At 43.1% G+C, this 22,261-nt stretch overlaps 1 protein-coding gene across 2 annotated transcripts in view; it reads right to left on the bottom strand.

The window, feature by feature from the left end:
• Positions 1-21,987, bottom strand: part of LOC132765469 (uncharacterized) — a 29,380-nt gene extending 7,393 nt beyond the window's left edge. The window contains exons 1-6 of one of the 2 annotated variants that reach the window (XM_060759751.2): positions 21,576-21,986; positions 17,192-17,479; positions 14,022-15,203; positions 10,615-10,730; positions 8,429-8,561; positions 4,590-4,747 (exon numbers count right to left, since the gene is read on the bottom strand). In XM_060759751.2, coding sequence (XP_060615734.2) covers positions 4,590-4,747; positions 8,429-8,561; positions 10,615-10,730; positions 14,022-15,203; positions 17,192-17,479; positions 21,576-21,780 — 2,082 coding nt within the window. In that variant the 5' untranslated portion in view covers positions 21,781-21,986. Of the gene's footprint in view, positions 1-4,589; positions 4,748-8,428; positions 8,562-10,614; positions 10,731-14,021; positions 15,204-17,191; positions 17,480-21,575 lie in introns of both variants that reach the window. The other variant, XM_067464200.1, reaches the window with a different exon arrangement.
• Between the last annotated feature and the right edge of the window lie 274 nt (positions 21,988-22,261).

The following is a 22,261-nucleotide window of genomic DNA, read 5'->3' as shown; positions in this document are numbered from 1 at the left end:
TGTAGAAACATTGCTTCTTTGGATTACACACCAGAATCAAGATTTGCAGTAAAAAAAAACAAAAAAAACATTACATTTGCAGTAAAAAAAAAAACTAAGAGAAGTGCCATGAAGCTTTAAAATGTGTAGCTTACAGATCTAGCATCTCTCATACACTCAGAAAGTGAATCATAGAATCATAGAATCAAAGAGTTGGAAGAGACCTCATGGGCCATCCAGTCCAACCCCCTGCCAAGAAGCAGGAATATTGCATTCAAATCACCCCTGACAAATGGCCATCCAGCCTCTGTTTAAAAGCTTCCAAAGAAGGAGCCTCCACCACATTCCGGGGCAGAGAGTTCCACTGCTGAACGGCTCTCACAGTCAGGAAGTTCTTCCTCATGTTCAGATGGAATCTCCTCTCTTGTAGTTTGAAGCCATTGTTCCGCGTCCTAGTCTCCAAGGAAGCAGAAAACAAGCTTGCTCCCTCCTCCCTGTGGCTTCCTCTCACATATTTATACACGGCTATCATATCTCCTCTCAGCCTTCTCTTCTTCAGGCTAAACATGCCCAGTTCCCTAAGCCGCTCCTCATAGGGCTTGTTCTCCAGACCCTCGATCATTTTAGTCGCCCTCCTCTGGACACATTCCAGCTTGTCAATATCTCTCTTGAATTGTGGCGCCCAGAATTGGACACAATATTCCAGGTGTGGTCTAACCAGAGCAGAATAGAGGGGTAGCATTACTTCCTTAGATCTAGACACTATGCCCCTCTTGATGCAGGCCAAAATCCCATTGGCTTTTTTTGCCGCCACGTCACATTGTTGGCTCATGTTTAACTTGTTGTCCACGAGGACTCCAAGATCTTTTTCACACGTACTGCTCTCGAGCCAGGCGTCACCCATTCTGTATCTTTGCATTTCGTTTTTTCTGCCAAAGTGGAGTATCTTGCATTTGTCACTGTTGAACTTCATTTTGTTAGTTTTGGCCCATCTCTCTAATCTGTCAAGATCGTTTTGAATTCTGCTCCTGTCCTCTGGACTATTGGCTATCCCTCCCAATTTGGTGTCGTCTGCAAATTTGATGATCATGCCTTCTAGCCCTTCATCTAAGTCATTAATAAAGATGTTGAACAGGACCGGGCCCAGGACGGAACCCTGCGGCACTCCACTTGTCACTTCTTTCCAAGATGAAGAGGAAGCATTAGTGAGCACTCTCTGTGTTCGTCCACTTAACCAATTCCAGATCCACCTCACCGTAGTTTTGCCTAGCCCACATTGGACTAGTTTCCTTGCCAGAAGGTCATGGAGGACCTTGTCGAAGGCCTTACTGAAATCCAGGTACGCTACATCCACGGCATTCCCTGCATCTACCCAGCTTGTAGCTCTATCGAAGAAAGAGATCAGATTAGTCTGACATGACTTGTTTTTGATAAATCCATGTTGACTATTAGCGATGACTGCTTTTGTTTCTAAGTGTTTGCAGACCACTTCCTTAACAATCTTTTCCAGAATCTTGCCCGGTATCGACGTGAGGCTGACCGGACGGTAGTTGTTTGGGTCATCCTTTTTTCCCTTCTTGAAGATTGGGACCACATTGGCCCTCCTCCAATCTGCTGGAACTTCTCCCGTTCTCCAAGAACTCTCGAAGATGGTTGCCAATGGTTCCGAAATGACTTCCGCTAGTTCCTTCAATACTCTGGGGTGTAGTTGATCTGGCCCTGGGGACTTGAACTCATTAAGAGCGGCCAGGTATTCCTGAACGACTTCTTTCCCAATTTGGGGTTGGATGTCCTCCAAACCCTCATCCACTCCATCTTGCTGAGGTTGAAGACTCTCTTTTTGTGAGAAGACCGAGGCAAAGAAGGCATTAAGTAGTTCTGCCTTTTCCCTATCCCCTGTCATCATTGCCCCATCTTCTCCTCGAAGAGGTCCTATCGCCTCCTTGTTTTTCCTTTTTCTACTGACATAAGAATAGAAGCCCTTTTTATTGTTTTTAATGTCCCTGGCAAGTCTGAGCTCGTTTTTTGCTTTAGCCTTGCGGACCTTTTCCCTACAGGTGTTGGCTATTTGTTTGAATTCTTCTTTGGTGATTTCTCCCTTTTTCCACTTCTTGTGCATGTCTCTTTTGTGTCTTAGCACAGTTAGAAGTTCTTTGGACATCCATTCTGGCTTCTTTGCACTTGTCCTATTTTTTCTCTTTGTTGGCACAGTTTGCAATTGCGCCTTGAGTATTTCACTCTTGAGAAATTCCCATCCATCCGTAACTCCCTTGTCTTTTAGTATCTGTGTCCACGGAATGCTGCTCAGCGTTTCCTTCATTTTTTGGAAATCAGCTCTCCTAAAGTCCAAAATGCGGGTTTGACTTGTCTTAGTTTCGGCCTTCCTTTGTACCTCAAATTGCAGGAGCACATGGTCACTTGCCCCTAAGGATCCTACCACTTCGACCGCATCGATCAGGTCCTCCGCATTTGTTAAGATGAGATCAAGAGTAGTCAATCCCCTTGTTGCTTCTTCTACCTGAAATAGGGCTGTAGCCTGGGGCATTTCTAAAAAGAAGATGATGAAAGTAGTCCATGTCATGGACATTAAAAAGACCCCTGCCGAACAAGCCCAGCATCCTGTTTCCCCACAGTGGGCCAACCAGATGCCTCTGGGAAACAGGACATGAGGGCAATAGCCCTTGCCCTCTGCTCATTTGCAAACTGTTCAGAAAGCAGACGGGGTTGAGATTAAAAGCTTTGCCAGAAATAAAGAGGACAAAATAAAACAGAAATGTGCATGGAAACTGAATGTACTAATTGATATGTTTAGATACAAATTTAGACATAATTACTATAACTTCAAATAGAAACACAGGGCCTTTTATGACGGCAGAGAAAAATATCAATGGCGTGCCTGTTTATTTTGTCCCCAAGGTCCTTACCATTGATAGGCCACTCCAATGCTCTTCTCATCATAATTTAAATTGTTTTCTTATATCATACATAAACCAGATTTGGACTGAACAGGCTTTAAATACAAAACTCTTTCAAAAAGTAGGAAACATGCTGTAGCAACCTGCTGTAGAAGGAATTGTTGTTTGTACAAAGGAGGAGGAGGAGGAGGAGGAGGGGAGGGCATGTGACCACCCTGAGTTTTTCTGAGCAAATGAAACTTGATTAAAGGAAGAATCACTAATTGTCACCCTCTGTATGTTTGTGGACTATACATCCCATAATTGCCCACACTGATTAGGAGTTATAGTCTCCTTCCAAAATCTGGAGCTTGAATGGCCATGTGATCTTCTCAGTAATATCAATAATAATAATAATCTATATAAATAAAAATGTAATGTTAGTTTGTGGGATTAACATAACCCAAAAACCACTGGACGAATTGACACCAAATTTGGAAACAAGACACCTAACAACCCAATGTATGTCCTTCACTCCAAAAAATTGATTTTGTCATTTGGGAGTTGTAGTTGCTGGGATTTATAGTTCACCTACAATCAAAGAGCATTCTGAACTCCACCAACGACAGAATTGGGCCAAACCTCCCACACATGTGGGCCACAGCAACACGTGGCAGGGGATGGCTAGTAATGATGATGATGATGATGATGATGAAATACTTTGGTCACATCATGAGAAGAAAGGAAAGCTTAGAGAAGACAATGATGCTGGGGAAAATGGAAGGAAAAAGGAAGAGGGGCCAACCAAGGGCAAGATGGATGGATGGCATCCTTGAAGTGACTGGATTGGCCTTGAAGGAGCTGGGGGTGGTGACGGCCGATTAGAACGTCTGGGTTCAAACAGCTTAGCTCTATGAGACCCACGTGAAGAGCCTTCAGAAAGGGAAGTAGAATCCTCCTCAGATGTAAAGTCATCTGGGGGTAATGACGGCCGACAGGGAGCTCTGGCATGGGCTAGTCCATGAGATCACGAAGAGTCGGAAATGACTGAATGAATGAACAACAAAAAACCCTAATAATAATAATAATTTTATAACCCACCCTCTCTCCCCAGGGATACTCAGGGTGGTTACTATCTACTTTCTCTACTATCTCTCTACTATGGGCTCAAAGCCAACCTTAAAAATTCCGGCATAGACACTGAGAACTGGAAAGCCCTGGCCCTTGAGTGCTCCAGCTGGAGGTCAGCTGTGAATAGCAGTGCTGCAGAATTTGAAGAGGCACGAATGGAGGGTGAAAGAGAAAAACGTGCCAAGAGGAAGGCACGTCAAGCCAACCCTGATCGAGACCGCCTTCCACCTGGAAACCAATGCCCTCACTGCGGAAGAAGATGCAGATCAAGAATAGGACTCCACAGTCACCAACGGACCCACAAGAATACTGATCCTGAAAGACTATCCTACTCGACCAATGAGGGATCACCTAAGTAAGTAAAGTAAGTAAAGTAAGTAAGTAAGTAAGTAAGTCTCTACTATCCTTTGTATCACAACTTGAAAGCAACCTCACAGCTAGTTGCCATTTGCTAGACTTATTATTTGCCTTCATTCATGTCTTACTTACTCTTCACTATTTTAGCTGAAAGTATGCCCTTGATCTGCCCAGGATCACCATTTTAGAAACCTCGCTAACTCTGAGCCACCACCACCACCATCTCACCTGCAAAGATGCAGGCAAACCGGATGGGATCGCCCTGAAGTGGTTCCGGTCCAGTCGCAGATAGATGAGTCTGCCGAGCGGCTTGAAGGCAGTAGGGAGCACATTTCCATCATGCAATTGGTTTCCCTCCAGCTCCAGGGTAAGCAGCTTGAAGAGCCCTATGGGAAAGATCAAGGCAGGACAGGAATGTGTGTGTTGGGGGGAACATCTAACATCTTTTACAAGTTCATTGCCATTTTAGTGGCATGGAGTTCTTTTCAAGAGCAAGAGTAAAATGAACACCTTTTGCCTTGAGCTGCTGTGTTTTGGGGAGCTGAATCCAGATAGGATGAAAATGCATGAACGCCAGCCCTTGATTTCTCCTGCGGTCTCCCAGAACTGATTGAAAAGCAATTTTTTTCTTGTTGAAAAATACCCAGTAATAAACTCCTTTCTCACTTACATTGTGCAATAATTTCCAATTCAAGAGTTCAATTGTGCTTTTAGAGTTACCGATAATCCAGTTTCTGAATCCTGATTATCTGCTTTGAACTGGATTATGTGATTCTACACTGCCATAAAATCCAGTTCAAAGCATGTGCTTCACTTCGCTTCCAGTTCAAAGCAGATCATCTGAATTCAGAACCTGGATTATATGGCAGTGTAGATGGGACCTGAGCTACCCAATCAAAAGCATATTTCAGTTCAAGGTGTGTAAAATCCATCAGCCCCTTACTAGTCCTGTTCTTATACCCTTCAACTTTTCCTTGAAATTAATTGATTTAGTAAAGAGTTAGGGAAAAGTGGGTTGTTGTAGGTTTTTTTGGGCTATATGGCCATGTTCTAGAGGCATTCTCTCCTGACGTTTCGCCTGCATCTATGGCAAGCATCCTCAGAGGTAGTGAGGTACCTCACAACCTCTGAGGATGCTTGCCATAGATGCAGGCAAAACGTCAGGAGAGAATACTTCTAGAATATGGCCATATAGCCCGGAAAAAAACCTACAACAACTCAGTGATTCTGGCCATGAAAGCCTTCGACAATACAGTTAGGAAAAAGCTTCACCTGCTGAATTTCTAATGGTCTAGGAAATACACAGATGCAAAGTGGGGAAAGCAGGCAACTCAATTATTCAAAACACCCCCTAACTTGTATCAGAGCAGCTGATACTCAGGGCAACAGAGAATTAACTAAAAACCAGCAAGTCAGCTCAATTTTCACATTTCCTTCCAGTGGCCACCAGCAGATCCTCAGAGGGAGTATTAGAAACAAAGGTTCTCTGTTGAGTGTATCCAGAACAAGGCTTGCTCATAACCAGCCCAGTGTGTACTTTCAGTTTCCTGTTTACACACCATTTATCAGTTGCTAACAAGTTGCACAGGAAGCAACCCACACATCCATCCATCCTCATACAGCAGGGAACGGGGCAGCTGTGGTTCTCCAGATGTTTTTGGCCTGTAAATTTTGGCCGCCTTAGTTCATACAGCCAATGGAGAGAGTTGTAGGGGCATGTTGCCATGCCATGGATAAATGAAGAAAAGGCTAGACTAATATATGATCTCTGATTTCAATCCAGACTGATACACATTAAGCTACTGAGAGTAGAACAGCATAAGGCTTTTGCTACTAATATATCTATATAAATAAAAATGTAACGTTAGTTTGTGGGATTAGCATAACTCAAAAACTACTGGGCAAATTGCCACCAAATTTGGACACAATACACCTACTACCCCAAGGAATGACCATCACTCAAAAAATGGATTTTGTCATTAGGGATTTGTAGTTTCTGGGATTTACAGTTCACCTACAATCAAAGAGCATTCTGAATCCCACCAATGATGGAATTGAACCAAACTTGGCACATAGGACTCCCACAACCAAAAGAAAATTCTAGAAGGGTTTGGTAGGCATTGACCTTGTGTTTGGAAGTTTGGGAGCACTGTGGACTCAAACAACGAAGAACCTCAACCAAATTTGGCACAAATACTCCATATGTCGAAATGTGAACACTGGTGGTGTTTGGGGAAAATAGAACTTGACATTTGGGAGTTGTAGTAACTGGAATTTACTACCCCACCAATGATAGAATTGGGCCAAACCTCCCACACAGAACCCCCACGACCAACAGAAAATACTGTGTTTTCTGGTGGTCTTTGGCAACCCTTCTGACACCCCATCACGACCCCCCTAGGGGTCCCAACCCCAGGTTGAGAAATGGTGCATTAAGGCCATCCGGTCCAACTCCCTTCACCAGGGCAAGAAAATATAATCAAATCCCTCCTAACAAAGAGCCACCCAGCCATAGATAAAGGTATTCCCCTGACATTTAGTCCAGACGTGATGCTCATCTCAATTTCTAAGCCGAAGAGCCGGTGTTGTCCGTAGACACTTCCAAGGTCATGTGGCCAGCATGACTTCATAGAGCACTGTTAGCTTCCTGCCAGAGCAGTACCTATTGATCTACTCACATTTGCATGTTTTCGAACTGCTAGGTTGGCAGATACAGATAGATATATATGATTCACATACACACACAATGACAGATATAATATCATAGATTTGAAAGGGACTCCTAAAGAAAGACAATAATATGTTCCATGATCCAGAGTAGGCAAACCAGACAATCTCTACATCAATGCTGACAAAGAAACAACAATAAGTACTGTTTACCCACAAGCATTAAGAAATCACATATATTAGAAACCATTACTTTATTTTCCAGATCACTAGACTGGGCCACAGCAACGCGTGGCAGGGGACGGCTAGTTAAAAATAAAACAAAATTACAAAAAATCAGCTGTTGACAAAACAAACTATGGATGTATTAAACTATCTGGGCATCTTCTTGCAATGAAAATATTATAATATAGTAGACTTTCCACTTTCGCAGGAATTGAAATACAGGAAATGTCAGGAAAATGCAATTTAGAAAACCTTTTTTTAAAAAGAAAACTTAGAATATCTATATCAGGCATGGGCAAACTTTGGCCCTCCAAGTGTTTTGGACTTCAACTCCCACAATTCCTAACAGCCTACCAGGAGTAGAGGTCCAAAATACCCGAGGGCTGAAGTTTGCCCATGCCTGCTCTAGATCCTCCACAGTGATAGTAAAAGCTGACTACAGAATCACAGAGGAGGACCAAGAGATTCCTAGAGATAACAAATTAATCAAATTCATGGATAATCAGATCTTCAAAAATTTAACCGGTAAATGTGAAGACTTGACTATATAGCACACAGTTAAAACAAACATTGCATCAAATGTAATCAAATAATTGATCTCTGTGGGAAAAATGAAGCTAATTGAATGCTTCCAGGCTATTTTAACTTGTTGGGGTGTTGTATGGTTTCTGGGCTCTATGGCCATGTTCTAGCAGCATTTTCTCCTGATGTTACACCTGCATCTGTGGCTGATGTCTTCAGAGCATCCTCTGAAGATGTCAGCCACAGATGCAGGCGAAATGTCAGGAGAATATGTTGCTAGAACACGGCCTTACAGCCAGGAACCACACAACACCCCAGTGATTCCAGCCATGAAAGCCTTCATCAATACATATTTTAATTTAGTTCTGGAGAAGACAGAAATGCCCTCATGCATAGGACGACTATGACAACTTTGGTGCCACAAGAAATAATATCTGTTCCTCATCTTGTGCATTCTGCTGTAAGAATCACAGGATATACCCCATGACCAGTTTATGTCAGAATTGCACATGTTAGAAAGCTAAATTAATAGGCTGCCACCTTGTGTATAGAAAAGTCCTGGCACCGAGGAATGGTCCATCAGAGTACATGGGAAAAACATGCATATTCCCATTCCAGGAAGGGTGTTCTAAAAAACAAGAGAGTTTCCATACCTTGAAAGTCATGTCTCTGCAGACGTTCTAAATGATTGTCATTCATCTTTAATTCCTGTAATGAACTAGGTAAGGCTGGGACTGTGGTAAGCTGGTTCCCATCTAGATTCAGACGCTTCAGCTTGGTGAGGTTCTGCATGGGGAGGAGATGATAATCCCGGTTAATTCTGATATGCGTTTACAGTTATTCAGATACCACTGTCTCAAATATTCTCCAGCATTTCACAGATGAGAACTGGAACACATGTGGATAAGCAATTTTACAGTTTGATTAAAAACAATTGTGTCACTCAAGGTGCAGTCTACACCGGGTAACACAATCAGAGAGGGTGATACCTATATGTGACTGTCTATAACAGGGGTCCTCAAATGAAGGCCCGGGGGCCAGATACGGCCTTCCAAGTTCATTTACCCGGCCCTCGCTCAGGGTCAACCTAAGTCTGAAACTATTTGAAAGCATACAACAACAATCCTATCTCATCAGCCAAATGCAGGCCCACAGTTCCTACTGAAATACTAATAAGTTTATATTTGTTAAAATTGTTCTTCATTATAATTATTGCATTGTTTTTAAGTGTATTTTGCACTACAAATAAGATATGTGCAATGTGCATAGGAATTCATTCATGTTTTTTTCAAATTATAATCCGGCCCTCTAACTGTTTGAGGTGCTATCATCTGGCACTCTGTTTAAAAAGTTTGAGGACCCCTGGTCTATAAAATACTTATGCTACAATTCAACAGAATGTTTTTATTTTTAAACAACTAGCCACTTTGATTCTCCTTTGTGGAGAGAAAAAGTGAGATATAAATAAACATAATGATAATAATAATAATAATAATAATAATAATAATAATAATAAGATGATGATGATGATGTCAGCTGCAAAAGGCCACCGTACTCGGATCTGCATGCATTATTCATCAATACATCGCACAGTCCTAGACACTTGGGAAGTGTCTGATGTGTGATCCAATACAACAGTCAGCATCAGGCCCGTAGCCGGGGGCAGGGAGGCTTGAGTAGCCTCAGCCCCCCCCCCCCCCGAAATTCTCAGGGTGTCCGCGAGAAGGCCTTACTGGTACATTATTAAAACTGTTATATTTATTCATATCATGATCTGATCACCATGCTCAATATATCCCATATGCATAGGGGTATTGGGATAATGTTACAAAAGGTTTGCTAGGGTAGATCCTGCGTGCCCCCCCGAACCAAACTCAGCCCCCCGAACCAAACTCAGCCCCCCCAAACCAAACTCAGCCCCCCGAACCAAACTCAGCCCCCCAAACCAAGCTCATCCCCCCAAACTAAACTCAGCCCCCCAAACCAAACTCAGCCCCCAAACCAAATTCGCCCCCCGCAAACCAAACTCAGCCCCCCCCAAATCAAGCTCATCCCCCCGAACTAAACCCAACCCCCCGAACCAAACTCAGCCCCCCTCAAATCAAACTCAACCTCCCCCCATCAAACTCTGTCCACCGAATCAAACTCCGCCCCCCCCCCCACCCCCGAATCAAAATCCTGGCTATGCGCCTGGCCAGAATAGTAATCTTATTTGCTCTGTACTAATCTTGTTGTCTTTCTAATAATAATAATAATAATAATAATAATACTCTGGGACTTCCGAATTCAGACTGACACAGTTTTGGAGCACAATAATCCTCCTGACCACACAATCATGTTAAAAAACAAAGTATGGATTGTTGATGTTGCAATCTCAGGCAACAACAAGATTGAAAAGAAACAACTAGAAAAGCTGACATGATATGAGGATTTAAAGATCGAACTGCAAAGACTCTGGCACAAGCCAGTCAAGGTGGTCCCAGTAGTGATCGGCACACTGGGTGCAGTGCCTAAAGACCTTGGCCTGCACTTAAACACAATCAGTGCTGACAAAATTACCATCTGCTAGCTGCAGAAGGCCACCTTACTGGGATCTGCAGGTATTATTCGCTGATACATCACACAGTCCTAGACACTTGGGAAATGTCTGACGTGTGATCCAATACAACAGCCAGCAAAGTGATATTGTCTGCTGTGGACTCATCTTGTTGTGTTTCTAATAATAATACTAGGCTTTTCCTGTTTATTTCATTCCCATGCAGCTCGCCTCAACTTCAGTTGCTTCTAGCCCTCTTCTCTGACTCTAAAGCTCACTGGCAGGAGAATCTTCTCCACTGACCTTGAATACTTCCGGGTGCAAACCTGCAGAATCCAGCTTGTTCTTGCTGAGATCCAGCCATTCCAGATTGGGCAATCCCAAGAAAATCCCAGCTGGGATATTGGTAATTTCATTCTCTAGAAAGCACAGAGGAAAAAAGCAGGAATGAATCTGAAGAGGATTATCAAGAAGGTGAATACAGTTATGAGGAAGAGGAATGCAGAATGAACTCCTCTTGAACTATGTTTTTGAAGTGGCAACACAAAGACTGAGGCCCCTTCTACACTGCCATATAATTCAGATTTTCAAAGCAAGTAATCCACATTATCTGATTTGAACTGCATTATATCAGTCTATACGGCCATATAATCCAATTAATAATAATTAGATAATCTGGATTTTATAGGGCAGTGTTGAGGGGGCCTCAGACTAATTTATGCTTTCATCCTCCATAGTCTTTCAAAGCTGACTACAATTCCCATTATCTCTACTGGTCACATTGAGAACCAAAACTAGGCTGCTTCTGTTTCTGGGATCTTGATCAAAATCATAGAATTGCAAAGGTCCTTCCATATTACACACTAGCTATCCCCTGCCACGCGTTGCTGTGGCCCAGTGTTTTGTGTATGTATGTATATGTGTGTATATATGTAGTTTTGCACATGCATTGTAATGTATTTTTTATTTTTTGGCTTTTTAAGTCTCTTCCGCTGTATTTTTCAGTGTTTTTATGAGTGATGGTCACTCATTGGCCTGATAGGTGTATTGTGTCCAAATTGGGTGTTAATTCATCCAGTGGTTTTTGAGTTTTGTTAATCCCACAAACGAACATTACATTTTTATTTATATAGATAAACATGGGAGATCTTTTTAGCATGAGAGCAGTGCTCTTTCTTTGCACTGTTTTCCCTGGTTCAAAAGCCCTATTTTACCAGAGGTGAGTAAATAACAGTACACAACTGAGATGCAAAATTAACACAAACTCAAATGTTCTTTAAAATTAAAGTCTTTTTCTTCTGAAACAAGAGAGAACACATTGGTCTTTTGGATTGGATTGTTAGCAGGTAAAGTTTGCTTCTAAGTGGCATAAATGTCTTCTAAAATTTATATTGATTTGTTTAACCTGTTAGACCAGTGATTCTCAAAATCTGGTCCTCCAAGTGTTTTGCACTTCATCTCTGAGACTCTCTGACCATTGACTGAGGTTTCTGGGATATAAAGTTCAAAAACCTGCTTTAGACTAGCCTTCTTAATTGTGCCCTTTGGATGTATTGAGCTGTAATTCCCATCATTCTTAGCCAGTACCACCAGTCAAATAATAGAGCCTTTTTTAAAGTTAATACCACAGTTCATAGATTATTCCAATGGCCCTGTCATATTTGGCTGCCTGATATGGAAAACTATTACTGTAAATTAATTTTTGAGTACTGTATTTTCCGGCATATAAGACGGCTGAGTGTATAAGACGACCCCCAACTTTTCCAGTTAAAATATAGAGTTTGGGATATACTCGCTGTATAAGACTACCTCCTTCCAACGCACACCAAATAAAAATTTAAAAAGCATCAGATTTGATTTCAATATGCTAATTTTCCTATTACTATACCTCCTTCTCTGCCTCTCAGATCTCGCACATGCGCACCAGCACCATTTCACTGCAGTCTTCAGGAGCGAGATCTGAGAGGCAGAGGAGGAGGTACAGTAATAGGATACAAGGGCGGGCCAGACAGATTAAAAAGGTGTGTTTTTCTGGGCCCAGAGCCACTCTATCTCTTTTTTCCATACCCTGGGTGCCCCGGATGCCTGCAGCTTTCTCCGCCCTTCACTTACACCTTTCTGGTGAGGCACCCCTTCACCTCACCATCGGGACCGCATCAAATCCACGAATCCTGATGAATGGATTTTCTTCTACCGTACTTGTACAGCGTCGCCGTTAATGCTTTCATACAGTCGCAGCATATGGCAGGGTTGCAGCCACTGCCATTTTTGAGCTCCCCCCACCATATGCAGCAACCACAGATTCTCCAATCTAGATTGGAAGTTTCAGCACCCGCTCTATAAGTCGACTCCCATGTATAAGACGACCTCTGATTTTTGAGAAGATTTTTTGGGTTAAAAAGTAGTCTTATATGCCAGAATATATGGTATTTCTGCTCCCGTTAAATTTTGTCTAAGGAACTTGTAGGCTCCTTAGACAAAGAAATGGATCAATCCTACACATAAATAAAGTTTGCTATCATTCTTGACACTCTGATCGATCAAACTATGCCCCCTTCTGCAATGCCATATAAAAGCACATAATCCACATTATCTGGTTTGAACTGGATTATATGAGTCTATGCTGCCACATAATCCAGTTCAAAACTAATAATCTGGATTTTACGTGGTAATGTAGATGGGTCCTAAGTGACCTGCACTGTCAGTTTTATTCACAAGAGGCCTTGAAAGCTAGTGGATATTCCAAACGCATCTGTCTCTATGTCCCACCTCACAATTTAAGATAATCCGGGGAGGTCCTGCTCTCGCTCCCATCAACAGCGCAAATGCGGCTGGCGGAGACAAGGAGCAGGGCCTTCTTGGCTGTGGCCCCCCGCCTATGGAACACACTCCCAAAGGAAGAAAGATCTGCTCCCTCGCTCCTGACCTTTAGGAAAAAAAATTAAAATCATGGTTCTGGGACCAGGCCTTCAGACAACAGAAGTATGCAGCTTTTAGTGGGACAAGGACTGGAACGGCAACTCGACTAATGAGATTGTTTTATGGTTTTAATAATGTTTTGATATTTGATGATGTACTGTTTTTAATATGATTTTTGTTTAAAGTGTGGTTTTACTATTGTAGTTGTAAGGCATCGAATTTTTGCCATTATCTATGTGTAAACTGCTTTTACTGTAAATAATAATAAATAATAATAGTATTTGCACTTTTGGATTTAGTTTAATCCAGATTATTCCCTACTTTATTGTTATGTTGTTTATTTTATTGAAATTTGTATTTTTGTATTGTAATTTGTTGTTCGGGCTTGGCCCCATGTAAGCCGCTCCGAGATGGTGGAGATGGTGGTGGGGTATAAATAATGTTTATTATTATTATTATTATTATTATTATTATTAGATTAGGGCGGGGGGTCATGTGGGCATCTAGTGTTTTATCTTCTTCTATTGCTGTTGCTGTTGACATCAGGAAGGTTGAGGGATTCCTATCCTTGCCCTAATATGTGAATTCTACAAATGCAAGGGAGACCCCAGAGTGATATTTGGAAAAAACTAGCATCTGTTCCACCTTAACCTAGGACTGGTGTTGAAATTGGGTTATTTCTGTCTAAACCTGAACAGGATTGCCCTCTTATTGCAGCCAGGCAGCGTGCCAAAATCAGGAAATGGAAGAAGGTTAGTATGGAGATCCCCTTCAATCCCTCCGAGATTCACCTGCAAGGTACAAGGTTTTGAGTGCAGAGTCATTCAGTTTGGGTATGTGTTTCAGGCGGGCATTGCCACAAGCAATGGCATGTTCGGAAAGCAGGCAGGTCATCGGCAAGGACGGCATCACGGGCTCATCCCTCCCTGTTGGTACTGTGAGTCGCCATCTCGGTGTGACCGCTCCAACTCGGAAGCTGTTCTGACGAGATCGTCCTTGTTCTTTCACTAGAGTTTGTCTTTGGGTGGTATTCCTGGAAGGGGCACCAGACACGTTCTTTGCCCCCGCTTGGCCACCTACCCTCTGAGGAACCTGATGTTCTCTCCTTGCCAATTCCTGGCTGAAATTTTTCTGGGAAGGGCTGGACCCCTTTCTCAATAGGCTCCAGCTTGTATTCTTTTGCAGTGGTCTGTGCTCCTTATTGACCTCAGTCCAACTGATATTCCTTTGGTGGGTAGCATGTCCTTTCCTTGGCAGTGCCTGGCTGGTATTCCCAAGTGAAGGCCTGGGTCTTTCCTGTGGTCGTGTCCAGCTGGCATTCTTCTGAAAAGTTATTGGCTCCTTTTTGGCTTCGACCCAGCTCATATTCTTGTAAACAGTGCTATGTTTTTTCTCTGGTAGAGTCCGACTGGCATTTTTGTGAGTGAGAATAGATTTCTTGTATGTCTGTGCTCGGCTGGCATTCCTCTGGAAGATGCCCTGCTTTAGCCTTGGCAATGTTGCACTGGTGTTCACGGAAGGTACACCATTGTCTTTCCCTGGCAAGCTGGCATTTTTGTGGAGAAACTTAATCTCTTTGGCCCTTTGTGCCTGAGTGCTGTTTTTTGTGGGAATGTTATGGTCTTTCTGCCTCAAAGTGTGGCTATTATTTCTGTGGCGAGTAAGATGATCCTTCCCTGATGCTGTCTTGCTGGCATTCTTTTGAGGTGAAAGGTTCTCTTTTTGCAACAAGGTCCAGGTGGCATTTCTGTGCAGAAACTTGGGTTTCTTTCTGTCTTTTAGGTGAACAACGTTTTTATGAGCAGGACTAGAGAGTGCTTGGCTTTCATTCCTGTGCGGAAAGCCTGATACTTTCCCTTTCTGTGACTTAGTTGCATTTCTGTGTGTGGCGGCAGCATATTCTTTTCTTGCCTTTGTCCTGTGGGAGGCAACCTCTCCTTTCAGCGCTGTTTTCTTGGCCTGATGAATCAAACCTGCGGGGATAGGAAGTAAATAATGAAGTGGACAGACATCCTCATATATCTACTGGACACCCCACTTCCCAGTCAACATGGAACCAATCCAAAACTGATTTATTTATCTATTTATAGTATTTATATTCTGCCCTTCTCATCCCACAGGGGACTCAGGGTGGATTACAATGTACCGTATATTCTGGCGTATAAGACGACTAGGCGTATAAGACGACCCCCAACTTTTCCAGTTAAAATATAGAGTTTGAGATATACTCACCGTATAAGACTACCCCTCTTCCAACACACACCAAATAAAATTTTAAAAGCATGCGATTTGATTTCAATATGGTAATTTTCCTATTACTGTACCTCCTTCTCTGCCTCTCAGATCTCACACATGCACACTTGCACCGCTTCACTGCAGTCTTCAGGAGCGAGATCTGAGAGGCAGAGGAAGGGGTATGGTAATAGGACACAAGGGTGGACTAGACAGGTAAAAGAGGTGTGTTTTTCTGGGTCCAGAGCTACTCTATCTCTTTTTTCCATACCTCCAGAGCAAGCTGGAGGCATCCTGGACGCCTCCAGCTTGCTCTGCCCTTCACTTACACCTTCCCAGTGAGGCGCCCCTTCACCTCACCATCGAGACTGCATCAAGTCCATGAATCCCGATGAATGGATTTTCTTCTACCATACTTGTACAGCATCCCCCTTAATGCTTTCATACAGTCACTGCATATGGCAGGCACATGGCCATTGCCATTTTTGAGCTCCCCCCACAATATGCAGCAACCATAGATTCTCAAATCTGGATTGGACATTTTAACACCCGCTCTATAAGATGACTCCCAGCATATAAGACTGCTCCCGCATATAAGACAACTCCCATGCATAAGGCTACTCCAGCATATAAGATGACTCCTGTGTATAAGACGGCTCCTGCGTATAAGACGACCCCTGATTTTTGAGAAGATTTTCTTGGGTTAAAAAGTAGTCTTATACACCAGAATATACGGTACATAAACATGGCAAACATTCAATGTCATAGACAAAGAACATATATAGACAGACACACAGAGGCTATTTAACTTTCCAGCTTTCAAGAGGGTATTATGGCCACCAGGGGAGCTGTTGCTTCACCATCCATTTGTGACACTGATGAAGTACTTCCTCATTCTTTGTATGCTTGCTGGAGATTTTTATGGCGCCGAAAATTAGCCTCCCCGCATAAGCGGCACCTAAATTTTCTACTTGACAGATGCAGCTGTCTTTCGGGCTGCAAAGGTCGACAGCAAGCTACACAAATTGGTCGGTAGCTACTCTGACCCGGGCTGGCTTCGAACTCTGACCTTTTGGTCAGTAGTGATCTTGATGTAGCTGACTCCCAGTCAGCTGTGCCACAGTCCTGATAAACACAGCACTGAGTAAAGTTAATCAGAGCTTATTCTGGATGGATTTTATGTCTTAATATTCTCAAAGGAAGGTAATGGCAAACCACCTCTTAATAAATCTTTCCAAGAGAAGCCTATTAGACAGATGCCATTAGTTGGAGTTTATTTATTTATTTATTTATTTATTTATTTATTTTATTGGAGTTGACATGATGACACATAACAATTCATTGTTTGTAACTAGTTATCTACCAACTCTAGGTTAGGGGAGGATTCGTAGATTTTCATGCATTTAAAATGACAATGTGTCATTCATTATGCAACTCTAGTTCTAAGTAAAACCAAATCCAATCTTTCCAACACAGAGATTTTATGCTCATATAATCAAAATCATTTATTAATTAATCAATCCCAAACCATCTCTTTAAATCAAGTGGGCAAGAAAAGTTTGGGGGCAGTTACTCAGAAGTAACATCCAGGTAGTTTAATTGAGTTAACAAGTTTGAGGCTGGTGATGACAATTGGAATTCAAAGTTTAAAATATAGAAGCAGGGCTGCTTACCTCTTGACAGGTTTACCACTATTCCCTTATTCCCACATTTCTTTGGGAGTACTTACCCCCTGCCTGGCTTAGGCTGGTGTTTGTGCCAGAACCCATGGTTTCTGCTCTGGCAGGAATACTCTTGGCTTCATTTTTCTTTGTGCCCAACACCTTCTTCCCAACTTTGGGCAGTTCCTCTTTCTTGGTCACAACCCCCTTTACCAGGCTTTGGCTGTCAAAATGAGAAAGAGCTGGCTCCTTTGCCCTTAAGACACTGTTTTTCAGGACTGAAAACTTTCCTCCTTTCTGGTGCAACTCTTTTTCCGCTGTCACACTTCCTGCTTCTGCTGCAGGTGTAGTTGTCTCTGTAAAAATCAAACAGGAAAAAAACAAATTAGGTGCCTGCGCCATTTTCTTTTGAGCACACTGCCCGATCTATGTTCAAATCCTTCTTTAACACTACTTTTGTGATCCACAAACTATCTATGAAAAATAGTCTTCTTCTAATTCAGTGCCATAAGCCTCTTTTTAAAGGTGAAGGTGCCACATAGCTCTAATATCTACATAATCAACACTTAATATTTAGCATGCACACTCTATAATGCACACAATTCTCACCATTCCCCGATATCCCTGTAACACCACTGTGTGCATTACGCTCCTCCAGAGGAACAGTGGACACTCCATGACAGCTCCAAGAAAAATGCAGGGAACAAAATCAACCTCTGTACATGGCATTCATTGACCTTGCAAAGGCATTCAACACAGTGAATCGCGGCGCTCTCTGGACCATCCTCCAAAAAATCAGGCGCATTAACAAATTTGTGAACATCCTGCAGCTCCTCCATGATGACATGATAGCAGCAGTCTTAGACAGCAATGGCTCCCAAAGTGACCCATTTAAGGTGGAATCAGATGTCAAACAGGGACGTGTTATTGCCCCAATGTTATTCTCCATCTTAATCTCTAGGATACTTCATCTTGTTGACGGGAAACTTCCCAACGGAGTGGAAATCATCTATCAGACAGATGGCAAGCTATTTAACCTCAGCAGACTGAAAGCCAAAACCAAGGTTACAACAACATCTATTATAGAACTCCAGTATGCTGATGGCAACTTCGTCTGTGGGCATTCAGAAGAAGACCTACAAGCCACTCTAAACACCTTGGCAGAAGCATACAAGCAGCTCGGCCTGTCACTAAACATTGAGAAAACCAAAGTTCTCTTCCAGCGGTCACCAGCCAATCCCTCTCCAATTCCAGAAATACAGCTTAATGGTGTAACATTAGAAAATGATGACCATTTCCGCTACCTTGGCAGCCACCTCTCCACAAAAGTCAACATTGACACTGAAATTCAACACCGCCTGAGCTCTGCAAGTGCAGCATTTTTCTGAATGAAGCAGAGAGCGTTTGAGGACCAGGACATCTGTAGGGATACCAAGGTGCTTGTTTATAAAGCTATTGTTCCCCCAACCCTGCTATACGCCTGCGAGACGTGGATAGTGTACAGACGTCACATGCAACTCCTTGAACTATTCCATCAGCACGGCCTTCAAAAAATCCTGCAAATCTCTTGGGAAGACAAGCAGACAAATGTCAGTGTGCTGGAAGAAGCAAAGACCACCAGCATTGAAGTGATGGTCCTCCGCCATCAACTCCGCTGGACTGGCCATGTTGTCCGGATGCCCAACCACCATCTCCCAAAGCAGTTGTTCTACTCCGAACTCAAGAACGGAAAATGGAATGTTGGAGGACAGGAAAAGAGTTTTAAAGATGGACTCAAAGCCAATCTTAAAAACTCTGGTGAAGACGCTGAGAACTAGGAAGCCCTGGCCCTTGAGCGCTCCAGTTGGAGGTCAGCTGTGACCAACAGTGCTGTAGAATCTGAAGAGGTACTAATGGAGGGTGAAAGAGAGAAATATGCCAAGAGGAAGGTGCCTTAAGCCAACCCCAACCGGAACTGCCTTCCACCTGGAAACCGATGCCCTCACTGTGGGAGAAGCTGCAGATCAAGAATAGGGCTCCACAGTCACCTACGGATCCACCGCCAGAACACTGACCTTGGAGGACCATCACCCTCAGACTACGAGGGATCGCCTAAGTAAGATGTAACAAAATTTGAAAAAGTGTTCTATTCATGGTTTGAAAGCGTTACTTCCTGTTTAATTGTGTGGCGCTTACTTTGAAAGTAGTTGCTGTACTCTAGAAACTTGGTTTTATGGCATTCAAGCTATATTGAATAGGTTGAGACTCTATGAAATATTCATTGAAAAACTATAGCAAAATGGGCTACAGAATGTCCTGCAAAAACAAAGTTTAATAAACTTTCCCATGTTTTTATGATAGAACCAATTAGGAAATGACATTTATAACACAGGAACAAAAATCGTGTTACATAGTGTTATGATTTTTGAAGCAGCCATGTTCACTCTAGAAAAAGAGCTTGGCTGAAATATGCCTCTGGCGCATCCACCTGGTGACAAGCCAAGCGAGTAAAATCCTCACTGAGCCTGTAACATTAAGAATGGTGGTAATCTTAATGGTTAGGCTGGAGAGAGGAGGAAGCAGAACCAATGCAAGCTGACATATCTTGGAAAGGGCAAGATGAGATTTGGAGCTTGTTGGATGGCACAGAGGAAAGTCAGAGTTCCCTCCATCTGCAGCTTTCAGTCAACCCCCCACATTAACATGGGACTGACATATGTGGCTTCTTTTCTTCATGTTTCACAAATTCCAGGTCGTTCAACATCTCTCTGGCATTCTTGGGGCAGAAGCCCTTCATTTCAATAGAGTTCATTATTATTTGTGATTTCTCATATCTATATGATATCTAGGAGTGTTCCACTGTGGATATGGTGGCTGTACTGTTCTCTGTTCAGAATTGTCCATAGCACTGAGACACTAGTCTATCTCTGATCCATTTCACTGTTTTGTTGTAGTTTCACAAAATCTGTCTATCTCATCTCCTTGCTACATTTCTTCCAAACCTGGAAAAGTAAATTTTGGGGACTATGGCCTCTAGAATCCCTAGTTAATATGCTGCCCAAGGGATTCATTTAGGTCAGAATCCATTTGTTTTATGGAGGCATTGAATGTTTGCTATTGTATGTTGGAATTCGCTATGAGTCCCCTTGCTTGGATTATGATGGTGGTGATGATGATGATGATGATGATGATGATCTGAAACACATGAAGATGAGTCCACAGCAGACACTCTGCTGACTGTTGTATTGGATCACACGTCGGACACTTCCCAAGTGTCTAGGACTGTGTGATGTATCGGCGAATAATGCATGCAGATCCCAGTAAGGTGGCATTTTGCAGTTAGCAGATGGTAATTTTGACAGCACCAATTGTGTTTAAGTGCAGGCTTAGGTCTTCAGTCATTGCACCCAGTGTGCCAGTCACCACTAGGACCACCTTTACTGGTTTGTGCTAGAATCTTTGCAGTTCGATTTTTAAATCTTCATATCGTGTCAACTTTTCCTGTTGTTTCTCTGCAATCCTGCTGTCACCTGGGATTGTGACATCGATGATCCATACTTTGTTTTTTAACACGATTGTGAGGTCAGGAGTATTATGCTCCAAAACTCTGTCTGTCTGAATCTGGAAGTCCCAGAGGAGTTTGGCATGTTCATTCTCTGTAACTTTTTCCAGCTTGTGATCCCACCAGTTCTTAGTCGCAGGCAGATGGTATTTGTGACACAGGTTCCAATGAATCATCTGAGCAATTATTATTATTATTATTATTATTATTATTATTAGAAACACAACAAGATGAGTCCAAAGCAGACAAGATCACTCTGCTGGTTGTATTGGATCACACGTCGGACACTTCCCAAGTGTCCGTATCGTGTGATGTGTGATATATCGGCGAATAATGCGTGCAGATCCCAGTAAGGTGGCACTTTGCAGCCGGCAGATGGTATTTTTGTCAGCACCAATTGTGATTAAGTGCAGGCTTAGGTCTTCAGTCACTGCACCCAGTGTGCCAATCACCACTGGGACCACCTTTACTGGCTTTTGCCAGAGCCTTAGCAGTTCAATCTTTAAATCCTTATATTGTGTCAGCTTATTATTATTATTATTATTATTATTATTATTATTATTATTATTTGAAACACAACAAGATCAGTACACAGCAAACAAGGTCACTCTGTCGGCTGTTATATTGGATCACACATCGGACACTTCTGAAGTGTCTAGGACTATGTCATGTATCGGCGAATAATGCGTGCAGATCCCAGTAGGGTAGCCTTTTGCAGCTGATAGATGGTTATTATTATTATTGTTGTTGTTGTTGTTGTTGTTGTTGTTATGGGAACTGTAGTCCCAAATTCGTAACTTTCCCTAGCTCTGTCCTCTTTGTCCACACCATCCCTTTTTGGAGCCCTTTCCTGATAAACAGTCCAATGTCCACATATAATCCATTTTCCTCCAAACCCCTCCCCGACTCACCTTCCACTGCCACACCTTTTCCCAGGATGATCTCACTGGCTGTCAGCTGCTTTTGGCTCTTCACTGCCTGGGTTGGCACCTTCAGGGCAGCCGGAGAGGAGGGGGAACTCAAGTCCTTGGTTGGGCTTTTGGGTTTTTTCCTGGCTGCCCAGCCAGGAGGAACCCACAGGGCCAAGGCAAAGAGAGCAAGGAGAAAGAGCTTCATCCTTTCGCTGCTTTGCTATCTGCAAGCCCGTTGCTCTCCAGGCTGGGTTCCCTGCTTGGGAGCATATATTCCTCCTGTACAGTGAGAGTTTTTATATTCTTCATCCCCACAATTCTCTGACGATGGAGGAGGAAGAGGGAGGAGGGGAAGCACAACTTTGACTGGAGGGAAAGCTTCGATAGTACCAAGGGGGTGCTGGAAATCCATGCCAGCCGTAGGATGTATGAGCCCACCTCATACAGGGGAGCTTGTCTCAGAGCACCTGGCCAGGCTCCGAGGCCTCACACCAATGAATGGTGCTTCTGTGCACATACACACAGCCAGCCACTGTCCAGAAGGCTTGAGCGGCTCCTGTCGAGAAGGAGACCTCGGCTCCCCTCCTCTCCCGACACAGTGCCAAGCCTGTGACTACAGGCACCAGCATCCCTCTCCTCGAGTGGAAGGGATTTTTACTGGCTTCTGGATATAGCCAAGGGGCGCC

The sequence above is a fragment of the Anolis sagrei genome, chromosome 2 (genome assembly GCF_037176765.1).
Source record: "Anolis sagrei isolate rAnoSag1 chromosome 2, rAnoSag1.mat, whole genome shotgun sequence".
NCBI classification, from domain to species: domain Eukaryota; kingdom Metazoa; phylum Chordata; class Lepidosauria; order Squamata; family Dactyloidae; genus Anolis; species Anolis sagrei.
This window is presented reverse-complemented; position numbering and strand designations above follow the sequence as displayed.